Source organism: Hibiscus syriacus, unplaced genomic scaffold (genome assembly GCF_006381635.1).
Source record: "Hibiscus syriacus cultivar Baekdansim isolate YM2019G1 unplaced genomic scaffold, ASM638163v2 tig00110013_pilon, whole genome shotgun sequence".
In the NCBI taxonomy this organism is placed as follows: Eukaryota; Viridiplantae; Streptophyta; class Magnoliopsida; order Malvales; family Malvaceae; genus Hibiscus; species Hibiscus syriacus.
Genome location: NW_024062563.1, coordinates 2,350,273 through 2,369,679, shown reverse-complemented (window position 1 = coordinate 2,369,679; position 19,407 = coordinate 2,350,273). Strand labels below are relative to the sequence as shown.

The following is a 19,407-nucleotide window of genomic DNA, read 5'->3' as shown; positions in this document are numbered from 1 at the left end:
ATCTCTTCCTCACGATGGTCAAGAGCTTTGTGAAGTTTAGAACAGTGGTGTTTTGATGACAGAACAATTTTACAGCAGTTGCTGAAAAATATTATTAGCATTTGCATTTGGAAGAGACCACCAACCACTTATGATAGTAAACCGGATTCAAAGTCAAACCAGTTCAAGTAATATTTAAATTTGCTCAAATCCGTTATATTATTGCAAATAATATCCAAATATGTTATCACCTTTACTTTCAATTTATATTTAATAATAAAGTTATTTATAATAAGTTTATATATATATATTTGAAGTAGAAAATTTTTTTATTGATTTTTTGTCATCGAATAATTTAAGAATATATACAAAACTAATTTTTAAAACAATATTGATCCCAGTTTTGTCTCATTTAAGTTTAATATAATCCATCCCATCATGAATAATTTAGTATACTGTTAACAGAATTGACTCTATAAATAATTTTAATAGATATTTAAACAATATTTTATTGATTTTTTGTCATCGAATAATTTAAGAATATATACAAAACTAATTTTTAAAACAATATTGATCCCAGTTTTGTCTCATTTAAGTTTAATATAATCCATCCCATCATGATTAATTTAGTATACTGTTAACAGAATTGACTCTATATAATTTTAATAGATATTTAAACAAATAATTAACGAGAAGTGCAAATATATATATATATATATATATATATATATATATATATATATATTTAACCTAGACAATTATCCATCCACTTGAGCTTGGCCCAACACTTCATTATCCAAACGCACCGTTTTGTGTCAACTATAACAAAAATAGAAAAAAATTGGGTATTAGAAAAAGTAGGGCTTTTGGAGCAAAGCATACCAAAGAACCCTTTACAGTTCTTCACTCTGTTTTAACCAATGAAGTTCCTCCTCCGAACCATTTCCGGTAAAAGTTTCAGTACTCTACAGATGCTCAACTCTTCCACTCGAGAGGTTGATCGTATCGATTGCTTATCTGGTTTTGTTTCGTGTATTTGTTGTTGTTGAAAACAGGTCCCAACAGGACACTGCTTCGAGCACTGGGTCGCCGCCATTTTTCGGATTTAACTGCAGAGAAAGCCAAACGGAACTACGCTGACAATGTCTCCGAGTACAACACTGTCCTTACTTCTCTCAATACCAGACGAAGGGGTCCTGTCTTTTAACTTGTACTTGTCTTGATATTTGGTTGTAGACGTCGAATTTGGTCCGGGTTAAGTTATTTGATTGCTATCCGTTGATTAAGCTTTGTTCAAAATCAGGTTCCTTGGAAGATCTTGACGTTAAATTCATTTTTAACACCGTCTAGCTGTGAAAAGCTGTTATGACAATGGTTTTCCTTTATATGAATTTTCACGGAGGACGGAAGCAAATGATTGGAAAAACAAACCATACCCTTACTTGTTTGTGAATTTGGTATGGTGATGCAGGCATTATCTGTTGAGGGATGTTTATGATGATATGGTGCTGGATGGGGTGCAGCCAACTAGAGATACTTTCGAGGCTTTGATTATGGGAACCATGAGAGGGTCACGCATGCAAGACGCTCTCTTTTTCAGATATGAAATGAAGGCCATGGGATTAGTCCCTGAGGTATTTTATGTTCATTATGTTCCTATCTAGTTTTTTGCAGTTATTGGCTATGTTGGGCTTAGGAGTGACTGTCAGATACGAGTGTATGTTTGACATAGGTATATTCTTTTTTTTTTCTTTTCAAAAGTTGTGTAGTTGGAGAATTGTTATATGGCCATTTTAGGAAAAATGAAGAGTTGGTGCAAATTGGTTTTTTTTTTTATAAGAATAGGAGGCCTCATTAAAAAAAAACCCTTATGATTAATGTAGCTCGTAAATGCTCCTTAATCAGCTGAAGGAGGAAAAGAGTGCCTTAGAATTTCATTAAAATCATAAAAAGTACATAGGAATTACAACACCCTAAAACTCCCTTAATAGGAAGTAGAAAACCAAAAAAACATCCCTAAACAACAACACATAAATCAACCTATTCCAGCCTTAGCTAGGGCATCTGCCTCTAGGCTAGCTGTCCTATTAACCCATCTAATAACACCTTCAAAAACTTTAAGCCTATCAACAATATCTTTAACAATAGAACCATAAACATCTGGACATAATTCAACTTTCTTAATCCAGTCCACTGCCACCCTACTGTCACTCTCAATAATCAAACGATCCTTGATCAGCTTCGAAAAGAGATAAAGAACGATAAACCCTTTTGAATAGCTTTTAATTCCATCAAGGTAGGAGGTCCCGGACCAGCAGACTCCTTGAAAGAGCCTAAGATCGAACCAGAAACGTCTTTTAAAACACCACCTATCCCACTTCTCTTCCAGTCACTGGTAGTAGCAGCATCAACATTTAATTTGATAAAGCCCTTAGGAGGAGGAGACCAAGGGAACTTAGATACAATCGGATTAGAGTAGTTTGAACAAGAATCCCCTAAGGTTGGTTCTAGTTTTAGTATCAAATTTGGGTATTTCATTATTCACCAAATTATTTGTTAATTATTTAAAATAACTGAATTTTATTTTGTCATAGGCCTCTTTGTACAACATTTTGATCTCAACCTGTGGGAAATGCAAGAATTCTATTCTTGCTGTTCAGGTATCTCTCTCATGTGTTTGTCAAGATATTTTCTGTTTAACTTTGATATTCTTTTAGTAGCTCAAAATTGGTATTTGTATTTTATCTTTCATGTAGGATTTTGGAAGAAATGAAGAGATACGATGTGAAGCCAAATGGACAAACCTATGTTTGTCTTATTAATGCATGTGCGGCAGCTGGACGATTGGATCAAGTGTATGCTACAATGCTTTTGTTGTAACTTTCTGTTTTTAAGTTCAATGACTCTTCTTGGATTCTGTGGTCCATGGAATGATTTTTTCTTGGGTTATGCTGCACTATGGTTAGAATGCATTTTCAATTTACAAAACAACTATATGTTCTTGTTGACTGACTGAGGAAGTTTATTCGATTTTGATAATAATTTAGCTAATCTGCATGTAAATGCTTTAGGCTAGCAATAGTGCGTGATATGACTGCTGCTTCTGGTGGTGAATTGAACAAGTTCTGCTATGCTGGACTTATAATTGCACATATGAACATGATACCTCGATCACAAGATGTAGCAGCCAAGCTGATTTTTTTAAAATTCTATATTCTGAATAGTGTTTCCTTCATTATTTATTTATTTTTGTAGTTTTCCAATATTTCTCTCGCCTCTCTAGATTATTGAGTTAGCTGAGCGGTCGAAAGGATGGTCATCTGTCGAAGAAAGTGGAAATACAGGAAATTCGATGCTTGGCATTTCTGAGGAAGAGTTGTACAACTTACCTACTGCAGACTTTGTTCACAGGCGTTTTTTCATATTCAGGCCGCTTACTGTGTTCCATGTTGCATTTCACGCTTGTGCAGATCTTAAGAATGTAGAGGTAATGTTTCACATCTTCAGAAAGTCTGCCTTGGACCATCCTCTACCCCTCTTGATTCTCGAAGTACATGTACAAATGCTCCAAGGAATATGAAGTATTGTGTTATTGTTCTTGCCATTCATAGTGTTGGTATGAATGTATTTGTGCATTACAAGATGATGTTATTCTTGCAAATTCCGTTTACTTGGTTTCTGCTGTAAAATCTAGCTGCATCGTGATCTTTGAGGTATATATTGAGGCATCAAGTTTTTAATTGACCTAGTGAACAGTTTTCAAATTATCTTACTTGGCTTGTATCTGTAGTTCCCCCCATCAACTAGTTTTCAGTTCCTTTTTCAATCTTTTCATAAATCACTAAGCACTCTGATTTCACCAGTTTTGCTTTTCCAAAGCATGTTTTGTGTACCACATAACTGTTTTTCTGTTAATATTTATTCATATATTAATCCATGGTCATGGTAGGCTACCCGAGACTTTACTCGAGATGCTAAAAAACGATGGTAAAAATCCAGACATCTTTATTACCATGCAAATTTTGAGGTATGCATTTGTCTTTGATTTGATAATTTTACTGGAAATAGGCTCTTGGGTTTTTGATAATTTTCCCCTTTTTTATGTGTTTCTGTTTTTGCCTCCTTATTAGATGCTATCTGAATGCTGGAAACATCGACTGAGCTGTTCAAATTTTCGAGGGCTACCTTAATGAAGGAAAACCTCCCGCTATGGAACTTTATGCAGTAAGTTTAATCATTACTTGCTAAGATATTTTTTTTGTTGATCTTTTAGTTTTCTCTGTGCTGTCTGAGTCCGAATGGATGTCCATTTCTTTCTTTCTTTTTCTACCATGAAAAACTCGACAATTAACTAATGTTGAACATATCATTTATTTGTATAGTATAGAGATAATATAGAACCACCTGTCTATTTATTTTCACTTTGTACAGCTAGCTTACTCGTTATTACTATGTTCTATTGTCACGTCACAAGTGGCCTTATCTTATGTTACTTGGACTTGTATGTGAGTTTTCAATACGAGTATAAGACCGGAACAGGTATCTTCAAAGTTTTATAAGCTTTTTATTGTATTTAGAGGGTGAATATTTGATGAAAAATAAACAGTTGGAACAACATAGAAGATGCCTGTCTGCATGTTTTTATATGATTAATGGTATGCAGTTCAATCTAGGTGAAGTCAGATAATTATTAACTTACTGCAATTTCCTTGTTTGCAGACCTTCATCGAGGGAGCAATGGTTGGGTATACTCCTAGAGGAATGGAACTTGCTCAAGAAGCATTGGTATGTATGATGCATCTCGGTTGACTCGTTAACTTTCTGATATCCTGATTTTTATTCGGTCATGTTAAATCCTATGATTTTCTTTGGTTCAAATGTGCAGGTCAATATGACTAAAAGAAACTTTTTCTTGAACGCTAAATTCGGAAGTGATCTCCTCCTTGCAGCCGCGGGTGAGAAGGTATGCAAATACTTAAGTTGCTAGACATTTTCGGGACTGTCACCGTTCAATATGCATAACTTGATATGTTTTCCGACACAGACGGGTGGATACACAAACGCAAACTATATATGGGACCTAATGCAGGCTCGTAATGCAGTTCCCTCTCTTGCTGCAGTGTAAGTGATTCATATAGTAGTTTCGTTAAACTGCTCAACAATGTAAATTTAATATTTATTTTGTCGATTGTTGTAGGAACGAGATATACCCGAAGATGATCCGAGATTGCAAATTGTTACTCGAACATTAAACAACTTGCGATCTAGATTTGGTATCGGACCTGGGCAACGGTAATAGATTTGGGACCATGGTCAAAGGAGACAATGCTTTTTAAGTTGAGCAATGGTCCATTGTTGAAAGTAATGAGCGATGGTTTTTGTCTGCACAACTGAAGCTTTTTTTATTGACTAATTCAGTTGATATTTCTATTTTTATTGAATAAAACTAATAATGGGTATGTTTGGAGATCTGTTTTTAATATAATATTTTATTATCTGTGGTTAATATGTAGTATTTTAGTTGGTTAAAAGGCAGATTTTGTTATTATGCCTTTGTTTTAAGGATGGTCTACCAACTAACTCGTGGATTATCTGTGGTTAATATGTAGTATTTGATTCCTTTCAAATAGTTATTTTTATTTATTCCTATTATTATGAAACTCATGATGAGTATATGATGATTAATAGTGTCAGTTCAATTAAAAATTATTAAAATGTTTTTTATATAAAATTAATTAAACATTATTTGATGATATTTTTATTTTCCCTTTATAAAACAATTAAGAATCCCTCGTTTAAGAAATCAACCGTGATCACTAAAATTATATATAATTTTTTTTATCACTCTACCTATGTTAAATGTTGAATAAGTTTTTTAAAAAAATATTTTCTTTCGTCTACATCATAAATTTGATAAAATTCCATATAAATTATATTTTTCTGAATATAATATAAAATGAATTTATACTGATTAAATTATTTTAGTTGCAGTAAGTTTGTTGATATTAAAATCTTTTTTTTGTTGATAAATCTAAAATGAGTACAATTTACTATATATTCAAAGATCCTCAATCATTTGACAATGAACGCCCATACCTTATATACGTGGTGTTCAAATTTGAAATCTCAAGAGAAAACAATAAATCTATTAACCACGAGATCACTTGATTGATATTGAAACTTTCAATGATATTTTAAACCTACATATGCAAATATACTGCGACTTTTATTGATTAGAAATTTGTATATGGTCCGCGATATAAAGCAATTAATAACATTTAAATTTAAATATTTCTAAATTAAGTGAAATGAATCATAGTTATATTAGTATTATTATAGACATAAATTTGAACGCATACCATATTTTGATTCATAAAAACGTAAATTTAAACCAATAATGTCTTTGATATATAAGTTCGCTTAAGATTAAATATCGTATACGAAAATACTTTCAAATTATGTTTTTAATTGTTGAACTCACTCATGATTAATAACAGAAAATTAACTTGCACAACATAGCCCCAAGACATTTGAAATATTTTAATATTTAAAAAATTATAATCAAAAGTTCTACTTTAACTTAAAAAAAGCCTCCATCCACAATGATCAGACTCGAGAGCTGAATGAAGTGAGTTTTCATAGCCATTAGCATTCTTGGGACACGTCAAACATACGTGTTATACAGTACAAATGATAAGAAGATTTATATGAACTAAAAGAAAAAGATTAATTTATACATTCGCTTTCCTTACCAATGATATATATTGGAAGCAATGTGATTGTGAAGAAACAAGTAAATTGGACACAATGATCAAAATACAACACAGGTTTACAACACATGATCGTTTCCTTTTATGTCAACCACAACAGCCACTGCTCTGAGCGACCGCTCCATCTCTTGCACCAGATGGACCTTGGGCACGTCCGTAGCCGATCTTTATACCCGATGACTGCACAAATTCCAAACAAAATACACTTTCATGTATGGAACTGTACTCGTCTCTCCATTAATGAATATGGTTCTAGGTTTGAACTGGATTTAACAAGCCTATCAACCCTCCCATACAGAAAGTCGAACAAGCTAAACCATTTCTATGACTCCAAAATTTTATAGCTATTCTCGAGATATTTTATATCTAGCATGGCGAATAGAGAAAGATACATTGAGATTCAAGAGAATGAATACAGAAAGAAACATCAAGATTTAAGAGAACGTGTCTTCAGTTCTAGTCTATTATATTATGAATTTTGTTTTCAATAAAACAAAGCAGCTTGATTGTTATGTTACCTCATTGGATGCATCGAAGACTCCATCCTGAATGTTCTGAAGGATCTTAGCAGCAGTCTTTATGAAGGCCTAGAAGATGATTCGGAATTTTAGTTAAAACCATTCATTATGCTATGCCATTCTGACATTCATTTTCCTTAAAAGTACATGAACCAAAATTCTTGCATCCGACATGTTCGATCATCATATGGGGGTGATTTTAAACTATATGGAAGAACTTCGATAATTAAACATACCTATGACGGACATACCAATGTCCGACACTCATTCTCGAGTCTGACTAAAACAATAGTGCTAGATATAAAAATATGATGTACCACTTGGGGTGGGCAATACTTACCTCCTCAACATTTTGAGCTGTTCTAGCAGATGCTTCCAAGAACAAAAGCCCATTCTCCTTTGCAAACTGTTCACCCTCTTCTTTGCTAACAGCCCTCCTGTGAGAAAGATCACTTTTGTTCCCAACGAGCATGATTGTCATGTTTGGATTTGCATGCTGCCGTGCATCCTCCAACCAACTTGCTAGATGATTAAATGTCTCTCTCCTGCTCAAGAATAAAATTTGCAGTTCAGCACAAAATCTAAATGTACCGAAATACAATAAACCAGTCAGCCATTTAACCGAGAGGACAAAACAAGTTGCTAAAATAAAAGGTTAAGAGAAGATTAAGACTCATGCAACCTTCACCTCATCCACACCCGATATTTAAGCATGCTCGTACATCACAGCCTTGTTTTAACGGTTTCACCAATCTCCAACAACTCGCATATAACAGCATATAGAAAAAATTGTCTCTTACCTGGTTATATCATAGACCAGAAGAGCTCCTGCTGCTCCTCTATAGTAAGATCGGGTGATCGACCTGAAGGATTCTTGCCCAGCCTAAAATATAAACAAACATAAGAGGGACTCACATCCATCAATTAAATGAACAATGATAAAAGAAAAGATCACACAACCAAAAACACCTCTAACTGAGATAACTAACCCGGGCCAGGAGAATTATTACATCACTACGAGTCAGCGTGTTTAGACGATAACAAACTCGGCAAAAGGAGCCCATGCCTAGTTACAAAAGCCTTGTTTGAACTCGGTTCAGCTTACTTAACAAAAACCAAATATATGGCCGAAAATGTAATTTCGTATAAAAAGAATTCTACTCCAACATTAACCCATAATTATCGTCCTTGATCCTCCTATCCCTAAATTCTTCTACACCCAACAGCCAAAATTCATTACTGAATCTAGAATCTTTAGGAACACTAATTTAGCTCCTAAACCTCAATTATTCATACGCCACAGCTAAAAAAATCAAATTTTAATACCCAACAAAAAAATAAGGGGGAAATTAAAAGGTTAGGGTTTTTACAGTATCCCAAATCTGAAGCTTGACGGGTCTGCCATCAATGGTAACCATCCGAGCACCGAATTCAACACCGATGGTTAGATCATGAACCGGTTGGAATCTCTTGTCGGTAAACTGCAAAAGCAGACATGATTTTCCTACACCTGCAACACAAGTCAAATCCAACAAAAAAATTAAAAAAAAATGAAAGTATTTGTAAATAAAATTAGAAAAAAATTGGGAATTTTAAACCAGAGGATTAAGGTACCAGTGTCACCGATGATTATGTACTTGAAGAGATAATCGTAAGACATAGTTTTCTGCGTCGTCGTTCTGAAGGTTCTTGGTGCCCCTCTCTGGAATTATATTTCTGAGAAGAAAACAGAGAGAGAAACGTAGAAAGGAAGAAACGAGAAACAGTTTCCTGTGTGGTTGGCTTCCGTTTGTGTGTTGGTTTGGTTTGTTTGATATTTACAGGCTTTTATTTATTTATTTATTACTATTAATTCCTTTTTACATGGATGAATGAGGTATTTAGCATCTAGATTTCGATTCCAATTTACTAGATTTGAGTAAATAATTGAATGGTAAAAGTTCAGAAATTGTCTATAAATTATTTTTAAATAGGTAAAGTGTGCATAAATGATCCATACACTATAGATTATTATTTTATTGAGTCCTTTATTATTAAAATTTATATAATGGTCCTTTAATTATAGAGAATTGTTTTGTCGAGTCCCTCGATTATTAAAAGTTATAAAACGATCACTCGATTATTCATACGTTTCAAATCTGTCATTTTCTCTTAAAAGATTGACGGTCGTCTGAATTGGACGTTAACCTATTAAGTGGATATGATAAAATATGATCCCAAAAATTTCAAATGACTATGCAACTCGAACGATTCTAGGATCAAATTTTATTATATCTTAGCCAGTAGGTTAACGTCCAACTTAGATAATCATTAATTGTTTTTAACAAAAATGATGAGCTTGAAATATACGAATAGTTGGGTAACCACTTTGTAACTTTTAATAGTTGATGGACTCAACAAAATAGTGTCTATAGTTAAAAGGATTATTTTGTAACTTTTAATAATCAGGAAACTTAAAAGATAATACTCTATAAGCAGGACTATTTAGGTGCTTACCCCATTTTGAATTACTTTTTTCTAAAGGGTAAACTATAATTTAATCATTTAACTTTTTTATTCTTATTTCAATCATTAAGGATTAATTATCTTTAATTTATTTACTGAAACGTGCAGTTGACGGTTAAGAAGTTATAATAAATGAATTAAATTGGAATTGGCGTAACAAATATTGTGTATTAAATTCTTTGGATTTTCTGTATTATCGTTATTTAGCAGGGGACTGCGGACAGTGGTCTATTTGATCCTTCAACGCTCAAACTCGGTCAATTATAGTTTTCTTCCGCAAAAGAATCCATGAAACTCGGTCAAGTGTAAAACTGAAGCACAGCGTTGCATTTCTAAGCCACCCCATACCCTTTTATATATATATATACAGCACCGGTACTTTCATCCCAAATAAATCATATCGCCATTGAAATCATTCATAAGCATTACGTTTATATTTTAGACGCATTTTCTTTTGAATAAAATCCTCAGTTTGGTCACACGAGAATTGGTTTTCAGAGACTGATAAAGAAATAACAATGGCAGATCATGTTCTCTTCGTTGCCCTCGTTTTCGTGGCAATTGTCTCGGCGTTCGGCGCCAGGAATCCGGCACCGTCGCCGTCCCCTCATGGTTCATCGCCGTCTAAAGGGGGGTCCTCCTCACCACCTCAAAAGTCACCTCCTGCCCCTCCTCCTTCCTCCAAGCACTCCTCCGCCTCCTCCCCGTCTCCCTCCTCCAGCGGTGGCGGCTCCCATGCTTCACCACCATCACCAACCAAATCCTCCGATTCTGAACCACCCAAGTCATCCTCCAGCGATTCTAAATCTCCTCCCTCTCCCAGCCCTTCCAGCTCTTCAGAAAAGAGCACCGGCAGCTCCCCCACCAAAAGCAATGATGACGAAACCTCTGCTCCAACTCCCAAGGCCTCAAAGTCAAAATCCCCTCCTTCACCACATGTTGAGGTCCCTAACTCCTCCGATATCCCTACACCCAGCTCCGAAGCCAGCGCACCCGCACCGTCCGCTGCCATTACTCTCGAGGCATCTGGCGTCTTCGGTGGTGTAGCCGCTGTTGCCGGATTCTTCCTCTTTTAAGCTTTGGCATGCAGTTTCATGGAGGGCTTTAAGGTTTTGCATGGGATGCATGCAAAACTGTTTCTTAGATCAGGCGTAAGATAAAGGCTCTTATCTTATTATTAGTATGGTTAGGGTTTTTTACTTTCGTTGTTTAGATTAGTATGGCGTGCTTCATTCCCATTATCTTTAATAAAGGAATAATCTTTTTCTTTGCCGATAATTAAAACAGTAGAATTAGCTGACAACATATAAATTTATAAATGACTGAATCTAATAAACAATCTGTAAATAAATTAATTAATTTCCTTTTACAATGTTATTAATTAATCTAATACTTACTGTAACAATAAAAATATTGATTTTATTTCTTCTTCTTCTTCTTAAAACAACATTTCTAATGTAAGAATACCAGCACGATGAAGTAATGAGTGCTTTAAGACAAAGCCAAAGCATTTTAGTTATAGTTAATGATATTATATTTAATAATATTATGAAAACCGAGGATTAGATTATCTTAAATTAAAATATAATGATTAAATATTAAATTAAATCATAATAGAGAGACCAAAACGAAACTAAACCATCTGAACTTAAATTTGTAAATTATCATTTTCTCACTTGATATTTTTTGGGTAAAAGAGGAAACTCTTATTTTTGTAAAAGTGCTAGTCAAATTAAGCTATAACACAATTTTAAGAAATTGTACACTCAAATTTGAAGAGGGTGAATATTTTACTCTTCTTAAATATGAAAATTTTGCTTGAAAATATATTTCCTCGATTATAATCCAATAATCGGAAAAAACTGAAAAATAAGAAAGAAATATATAAGAAATGAAATGTTTGATTGGTATATGTTAAAAATTGTTATAGAATACTAAATTTATACCAATAAAGGTTACTCAAAAGATCAAACCTTATGAGCGGAACCTCTGGAAGTTCTTCAAAAACACCATATCACTTGGAAATCATCCCATGTCATATTGTCTTTTGAAGACTATACTTCTTAACTTTTGACAATCCAAATTTGATGATTAATAGTTGTATCCGCATAATGTGTCAGGATATTAGCATGATTATAATCTTAGGCTTGATACTATCCTACAGTCGAGATATTTATACCTTAAGAAAGATCGAAAGATGAATTCCTTTTTCTTTCTTCCGAGCTCTCATTTACATCAACCCTCTCCTTCCTTTCTCTCTCAAAAGGGAAAAAAACATCAATCAATGAATTAATCTCTAATCGACTGTGACTCTTTGTTCAAGTCAAAAGAGGTAAACGATCAACGAAACCACCTTATTCCATCAACATAAATGAACAAAAAGAATGCTTTATATAGGAATAAAAAAATGGGTAAAATGTAAGAAGTGCAAGATTGTTAATAATAGTGGATTGTGAAAACTGAAAAAAAAATTGTAACATATTATCTTCTGAAATGTTTATAAACTAAATTATCTTTTTAGAAGAATCAGTTCATTTAATTAAAAAAATGATAGGAATTTAAAAGATATTTAAATTCAGTATTTTAATTTAACACTTCGAACTGAAATATCTATTTTTTTTCAAACGTATTAAAATGCATTTTTAAAAAAATAGGACTAAAATTAATTTTTAATAAAATAGAGTGTTTTTAGTAGACTTCAACTTTGTCAAGATGTAGATACTATTTTACTTTTACACACATCATGACAATATCAACATTATCGATGAATTGGAACTAAAATTGATACAATTTTAACTCATCGTCGTATATCTTTAATATATCAAATAATTATCCACCTAAAATTTAAAAATAAGAAAATAAACAATGTTTTTAACTAAATCTTTTGCCCATTGAATTTCTTTCCCATTACCAGATAACGTTGTGACGTTATATTTCTCCTGTATTGTATGATACATTTCAAAGTTGCCGGCGTATTTATCTTACAAATTCGATTCGTCCCTTGGTAGCATATACTTGATTGAAAGAGCTTAGACTTGTTGATAATTAAGCAATATATTCCTAACCTGTCTTCTGCAAGCTCTGGCTGTATCTTCTTTTCTGATTTATGAACCATATGGGTCACCACTGCCTCCTCGGTCCACACCAAACATTCATCTCTTCTACTTGTCAGGTCTAATGATTTTGTTCACAGGTTATCCAGTCAAACTCTAATCCTAAATATCACCATCTACACAAACCTGCAAAATATTGCCCGTTTTGACCCATAAAGCTTCACGGTCTGTCAGCATAAAAGTCGGCCGAATTTTCCTACACAATTCTCTCTAAGGCTGCGATAATTCATTTCACTAACATCAAAGGGCAGCCGGATCATGCGAAAGGGGTTGCCCAGCTCTTTCACATTTGCGGCACACCAGCTTATATTTCAACTTTTTCTTCATTTATATTTCCCCTCCTTTCACACATCAAAGCAAAACACGGCAGTATTTTCAATTACAAACCTCAAATTCACCCAATCGTCAGCATGATAGTATTCTCAGATTTAAAGTCAAACAAGTAAAACAACTTATAAACCGATTGTCGCATTAGGGTATAAAGAGTATAATTAGGCAGACTCCATAACACACAAAGCAATCATCATAAAAGGAACCCAAAACAAGAAACTGTTACGACATTAACCTCTTTTAGGTAAGATTATCTTCTTCTATTTCTTTAGCCTTCAGCTTTTCCTTCACTCGAAGTAAAAGGGTCGTCTTCCAAGAATCTTGTAATGCATTTCAAGGAAACAGAAAGCACATTAGAGCTGGTTCTATACCACTCTAACACAGAGTTGTTGAATCAGATTGACCAAGGCTGAACCAATGGTCCAACAGGTATAGCACATTGTAAAACCATACGTAAGCTGAAACAGTAGAAAAAAATTTCTACTAGTAAAAAACCAAACAAAAGACTGGTTCAATATATATCTTAATTTTTTAAATTTTTTAAAATGATGAGAATTGAACCTTAAAATTTATATGAAAGAAAACAACATTAAGTCAAATATATTTTCTATAAATCATTTAATATTTATTTATTATTAATATCATTTTGAAAATAATTAAAATCACATTTAGATGAACGAGCTAGTTCAACCAGTTCAATCAGAACAAAAAGTCTAATTAGTTTGACCTTTAGTCCGCTAGTTCATCCAAGAAGCATTTGTAACGGAGATTGACATACCAATGGAGTCATGCTATCAAATTCCTTGACGACATCTGTAAACTTTGTGACATCTTCTTCATCGATGGCGGAAGCAATTTCCTGTCACAAAAAACAGACGGTACAAGTTCTGTTCAGAAAAATGACTACCATTTAAAGTAAATGGATCTTATAATATACTAAACAAGTTTTCTGTTCAGAGGTAAGGCAGTAACTGGATATATCATGAATGCACAAGTACAATTAGAGTAAAAATAAAACAAATGGCAAACCATGCCACCACTGATAAGCATTTCCTTAGGATAACTTACAGCTAATAGTTTATATTCAAGTTCCAGAAAAAGTTGGATCCAGTTCCTGAAGAAAGAAAATTCTTACATAAGTTTAATATAACAGTTTAAGAAGTTAAAGGTTTTATCATGTCAAAGGGGCTAAAGTTCAACCTGATATCGTTCTAATGCATTGGTGATTGCAACATCATCACCTTTGCAAAGTTGACAAATGCCAGCATTAAGAAGATGTCCTTTAACTCCATACTTCAACAAGTTATTGGAAAGTGACTGCCGTGCTATATCTTCATAGATCTCAATGGCTTTCTCGTATCTGGAGAAATATCACAAGTAGAGCTGTTAAAATTTTTGCCAAATTCTGTATTAATGGAACTGTTTAGCATATTAAAACACCAAACATTGATTACAAATCATCAACAGTACTAGAAAACTATAAACAGTGTCTACAAGAAGTTGAGCATGCTTACTGTTCTATCTGAGCAGCAAATTGTGCAACTTTCTGCTTGCACTGGTTGGCAGAAGTTGATACATCTTCATTTTGGAAGAAATCAGCTGCCTTTTCATAAAAATCAATGGCCTGCTCGATGTTCTCTCAGGCTCATGTAATTCAGAAATTTCCTGCACATAAAGAAGAACCCATGCCTATGAATAACTGCATGTACCATTGCCATACAAAGTTATGGCCATGGATGTTCGGCAACAATAGTTTAGTATTATTGCTGGGGAAAAACCCTTAATATAAAACCATGTGTTGGAAAAAGTTTTAAAACATATGGTCAAAATTAAGTGTTTAGTATTGCAGTGAAAAGGGATTGTAAGGAATTAAAATGAGAAAAAAGGACATGCTTAAAATAATAAAAGTTTGTAGATGTTAAGATAATAACCAATTTATTCGAAAGCCAGCTTTCAAACCAAAAAAAGCTTCATTTTCTTAGATGTTTAGTTTGGGTTGTCAAACCATGATTTTAAATGCAAAAGCCATTTTTTTACCATTTAGCATTGAATTTGCAGCAAATTATGACTTTGACATTACAAGTTGTACCAAAAACACTGCTAAACGAAACTTATGAAAAAACACAAATGAAAGAAGTATATGATCCAATCAAAATGAAAGGCAATCACATATATATAAGCAATTACAATGAATGATAAACTCCTTTTTCCTTGAAAGATATGCATATTAATGGATTAAACAATACCTTATAATGCCTTGCAGCCATGCTGAGCCTTCCGATATCACACAACATGTTCATTGCCTGTTCCGAGCAAGATATAGCCTCTGCATAGAAACAAAATTAGTTGCGGGCTTGATGCAGTCAAACTTCCAAACTTTTAGGAGAAACTATACACTCCGCACTTACCCTTTGTATTTGTTTTCTTATAGCAATGAGCAGCTTCATGTTTGCTTGTCTAACTATAGATATATAAAACAAAAGGGTAAATCAAAGTTAATTACAGAGAACCAAACCAAATGACGACTTACTTTCAAGTTACAATTTGCTATCTTTACATAAGTTGATCCAGCTTTGCCCCTTGAGAAAAGAAAAACACAAAAGAGGTTAGAATAACAGGTTTCTAACTATAGATATATAAAACAAAAGGGTCAAACTAAATCTTAAATCAAAGTTAATTACAGAGAACCAAACCAAATGACTTACTTTCAAGTTACAATTTGTTACCTTTACATAAGTTGATCGATCTTTGTCCCCTTGAGAAAAGAAAAACACAAAAGAGGTTAGAATAACAGGTTTCCAAGTAATCAGTTTCATCAAATTTCAAATGCACATACTGAAGTATAAAGCAATTAATAGATAATCCGATGTTAAAGAAACCATAGATCTCATATTTTCTAACAGAACCAAAAGAATGACCCACTAGGAATTATAGAGTAATTCATCAATAATCCTATCTTAAAGTAACCCTAATTTTTACATTTTCTGAACTAAACTAAAACAATGACGCAATCACATTTCCTAATTCCGATTGCGAAGAGTAATGATATAAAAACTATCGATTGCGACCAAATCCTAATTTCGTTCGCTTCAATGGAAATTTCCTTCCAACCATTCTCCGATCAACATTTCGTTAAAAAGGAACGAGCTATAGATTACAATTTCTGGGTCGCAAAACTAATGAGAAGATGTCGAAAGTCCATTTGTCTTAAAAAATATTTAATCAATCCTTTGCTCAAGAAAACAAACATAATTATTGTTTTTTTAAGTTAACAGAAAAGGTTTGCAAAGAATTACAGGATTTGGCGAGCTTGAAGCAATTGGCAGCTTTATCAAAGAGCTCGGCAGCGTCTTCATGTTTGGAGTCAAACAAACTCCAACCGCTTAGCTTTTTCTCTGCTTTTTTCTCGAATTCTTCTCCTATTGCCAGTTGATCTCCCATTCTTTTGTTTGATCAGAAATGAAATGAAAAACGAGGACTCTTAAGATCTAATCAAAATGAAAAAATTAAGAAAACAAAAAGGATATTTGTCGAGATTGACTTATTTTTCCTTTCAAACGGGCTTAAACTAAAAATAAGTCCTTGAACTATGTTTTTTTTTTACTTTAAGTCCCAGAATTATTTTATGACTAAAATAAATCCTTAAACTATTATATTATATGTAACTATTTTAGGTACTTAAATTAATTTTTATCAAAATAAGTATTTAATTTTCTGTTACATGAAACATCTCATTGGTTAAAAATTGTCTAACTAAAAAAATGGTAGGACTTAACATGATTATATATAATAGTTTAAAGATTTATTTTGATAAAAACAATTTAGAAATTTAAAGAAAAAGACATATTTCAGAGGCTTATTTTTACTTTAAGCCTATCAAATATCTATGCTTTTCCCCTAGTAAGTTTGGGAAAATTACACAACAAAGTACCCTTTACTACTAAGTTTATAATTGAATTACTCTATTTTAAAAAATCATAATCAAATCTCTCAAGAGATTGTAATAATCAAGTCATTAGAGTATTAAATCACAAGTAGAGGTATTGTTATTGGTTATATCTACATTTTAGTCACCCAGTTATGAATAAATTTATATTGATCATTTAACTTTTACTTACGAGTCAATTCTTTTAGAATTTTTTTTATATTTTATAAGTTTGATTAGGACCCATTCTTCATTGATCTAATGTTTCTCTTGAATAAAAGTTTGAACATTTTATACTTCATGAATATTGTAGAGATCGTCTCCAGAAACTTCTCTATTTACCATAACTTTGAACTAGCCTACATCTTCTAAACATAAATTTCAAGTAAACTACAACATATAAATAAGATCTCTGACATATAAATCCTATGATAAGCTAAAGTGATGTTCTAAAATAAAACATAAGATTTGATTATTAGATATACTTAGTTTGTCGATCTATAAATAACTATAATAATCCTAATACACATGTTAAATGCCTTTAATCAAGATTAAAAAAATAGGTGTATGACCCGAAACAGTAACCCTTTTTCTTCTTCTTTTAAATAGTTTTCTCTTCCTTTCAAACATATGTAACAGTCCATGGGTAAAAAAAATTCTTATTTTTGAACTATATTTTGATATAACAAATTCAAGTAAATTGTTTTTGGACTTGAATTGAATTTATTCAAAGTTTTCAAAAATAATTTAAAGTCCTTTAAAAGTAATTTGAGCACAAAACTGTTTTTCAACGTACGTAGTACCTATTTTTCTTACAGTATAGATGTTATATGAACATTATCGATAATGTTCATGTGATATAGATACTCAAGGTAAAAGAAGTATCGATACTCTCTAGGTAGTATTGATACTACCAGCATTAGTCAAATTACAAAATAAAAATGATACCGATGCCTAAAGGGGTACCGATACTACTTTACATAGTAGTATCGATATTATAGACTTAATATCGATACCGTCAACCCAACGGCTAGTAACAGCTAATTTTGTTTAAAAATAAAAAATACCCTATACTGAACAATTTTATTTTGCAGAGAAAAACATCTCCAACGGCTCTAAATCACTCCCAACGGCTAGAAACGGCCACAACTTCATTTCAACATATAAATACAAGTTGAGGACACTTGAAGAAGAGTTAGAACACCTATCCAAACAATCCAACACAAGAGAAGAATTTTTCATTCCTATTTTACTTTCTCTTGTAAATATTTTGTTTGTGAGTTTTATTGTGTAAACACCCTACCTTGAGGTTTTATTTGTTTACTTTTTTTTTTACCTTTTGAAAATGATTTTGGTTCTAGCCGAGCCTTTGAAAAATTAGAGAGTTTGTAAAGATTACTCTTGATCATTGAAAAATAAAGAACAAATAGTGGATTTGTTAGAAAATCCTTAGTGAGGAGCTAAGGTAGTAGAGGTAGACTTAGTTGATAAGTCGAATCACTATAAATCGTTATGCAAAATTGTTATGTTTTATTTCTCCTTGCTCCTTAAACAATCTATGCCAGTTCACCCCTTGTACATTTTTCTTTTGTTCAATTGAGCCTCTTCGATCTAATACTATCAATAAATATATAAAAGAAACAAAGTTAATAGACGTACATAATTTAAGGAAAATGGTAAAGTAATATCATTACTTATTCGTGATAAGTAACATTATTTTTAATTCCATTTATGAAATTATTTTTTATGGAATAGCATTACTTATTTGTTTCCAATAAAACTATGAATGTAATTGTGAAGTTGAGGTAATAATATGCATTTAAGTTTAAGTTTCACTGTACAAACAAATTTTAAAAGTATTCAAATGATTATTTTCGTTATTAATAAGATCCAACTATCATTAATTTTCTTAAATGAAATTTAAAATAATTAATCAATAATCAAATCAATTTATTTATCAAAGTAATTGACTGAACTAATTTAATTTCTGTTAAATCGATCTGTTCTTAACTCCACAGAGTTTATGACACTTTTTCCCTCTTATTTTGGTTCAAATACAAACATTACATTATAATGGTAACGTGGTCTAGATTGAAACAAATGTTCGACAAACCAATGTTCATTATTATAAAGTTTGAAAAACATTGATTAATTTGGAAAAAACATATATTTAATATTTATAATTGTTAATTTTGATTAAATGATTAATTAATTACTTTAGAATTGAATGAACAGATAACTAAAAGATATATATTTTCAATATTTGA

At 32.4% G+C, this 19,407-nt stretch overlaps 3 protein-coding genes and 2 pseudogenes across 4 annotated transcripts; 3 read left to right on the top strand and 2 right to left on the bottom strand.

The window, feature by feature from the left end:
• The first annotated feature begins 841 nt into the window (after positions 1–841).
• Positions 842–2,834, top strand: LOC120212519 (pentatricopeptide repeat-containing protein At4g35850, mitochondrial-like). Of its 2 annotated transcripts, none has more exons than XM_039210797.1 (5): positions 842–927; positions 1,035–1,170; positions 1,451–1,613; positions 2,574–2,639; positions 2,747–2,834. In XM_039210797.1, the coding sequence occupies exons 1-5, from the start codon at positions 900–902 to the stop codon at positions 2,750–2,752; spliced, it is 399 nt and encodes a 132-aa protein (XP_039066728.1). In that variant the 5' UTR covers positions 842–899; the 3' UTR covers positions 2,753–2,834. The 2 variants fall into 2 exon arrangements, with proteins under 2 accessions (XP_039066728.1, XP_039066727.1); XM_039210796.1 differs by having other exon boundaries at positions 2,736–2,832.
• Positions 2,835–2,878: 44 nt separating this feature from the next.
• Positions 2,879–5,445, top strand: LOC120212406 (annotated as a pseudogene).
• A 1,154-nt stretch (positions 5,446–6,599) lies between these two features.
• Positions 6,600–9,049, bottom strand: LOC120212517 (ras-related protein RABB1b). The gene is made up of 6 exons (XM_039210794.1): positions 8,882–9,049; positions 8,638–8,777; positions 8,068–8,150; positions 7,608–7,812; positions 7,268–7,336; positions 6,600–6,929 (listed from the first exon to the last, which is right to left on the bottom strand). Exons 1-6 carry the CDS (start codon positions 8,925–8,927, stop codon positions 6,837–6,839), a joined length of 636 nt encoding a protein of 211 aa, XP_039066725.1. The 5' UTR covers positions 8,928–9,049; the 3' UTR covers positions 6,600–6,836.
• A 1,239-nt stretch (positions 9,050–10,288) lies between these two features.
• On the top strand, positions 10,289–11,255 carry LOC120212405 (vegetative cell wall protein gp1-like). Its single transcript, XM_039210719.1, has 2 exons — positions 10,289–10,644; positions 11,238–11,255. Exons 1-2 carry the CDS (start codon positions 10,291–10,293, stop codon positions 11,253–11,255), a joined length of 372 nt encoding a protein of 123 aa, XP_039066650.1. The 5' UTR covers positions 10,289–10,290.
• Positions 11,256–13,956: 2,701 nt separating this feature from the next.
• LOC120212404 lies at positions 13,957–16,656 on the bottom strand (annotated as a pseudogene).
• Positions 16,657–19,407: the final 2,751 nt, after the last annotated feature.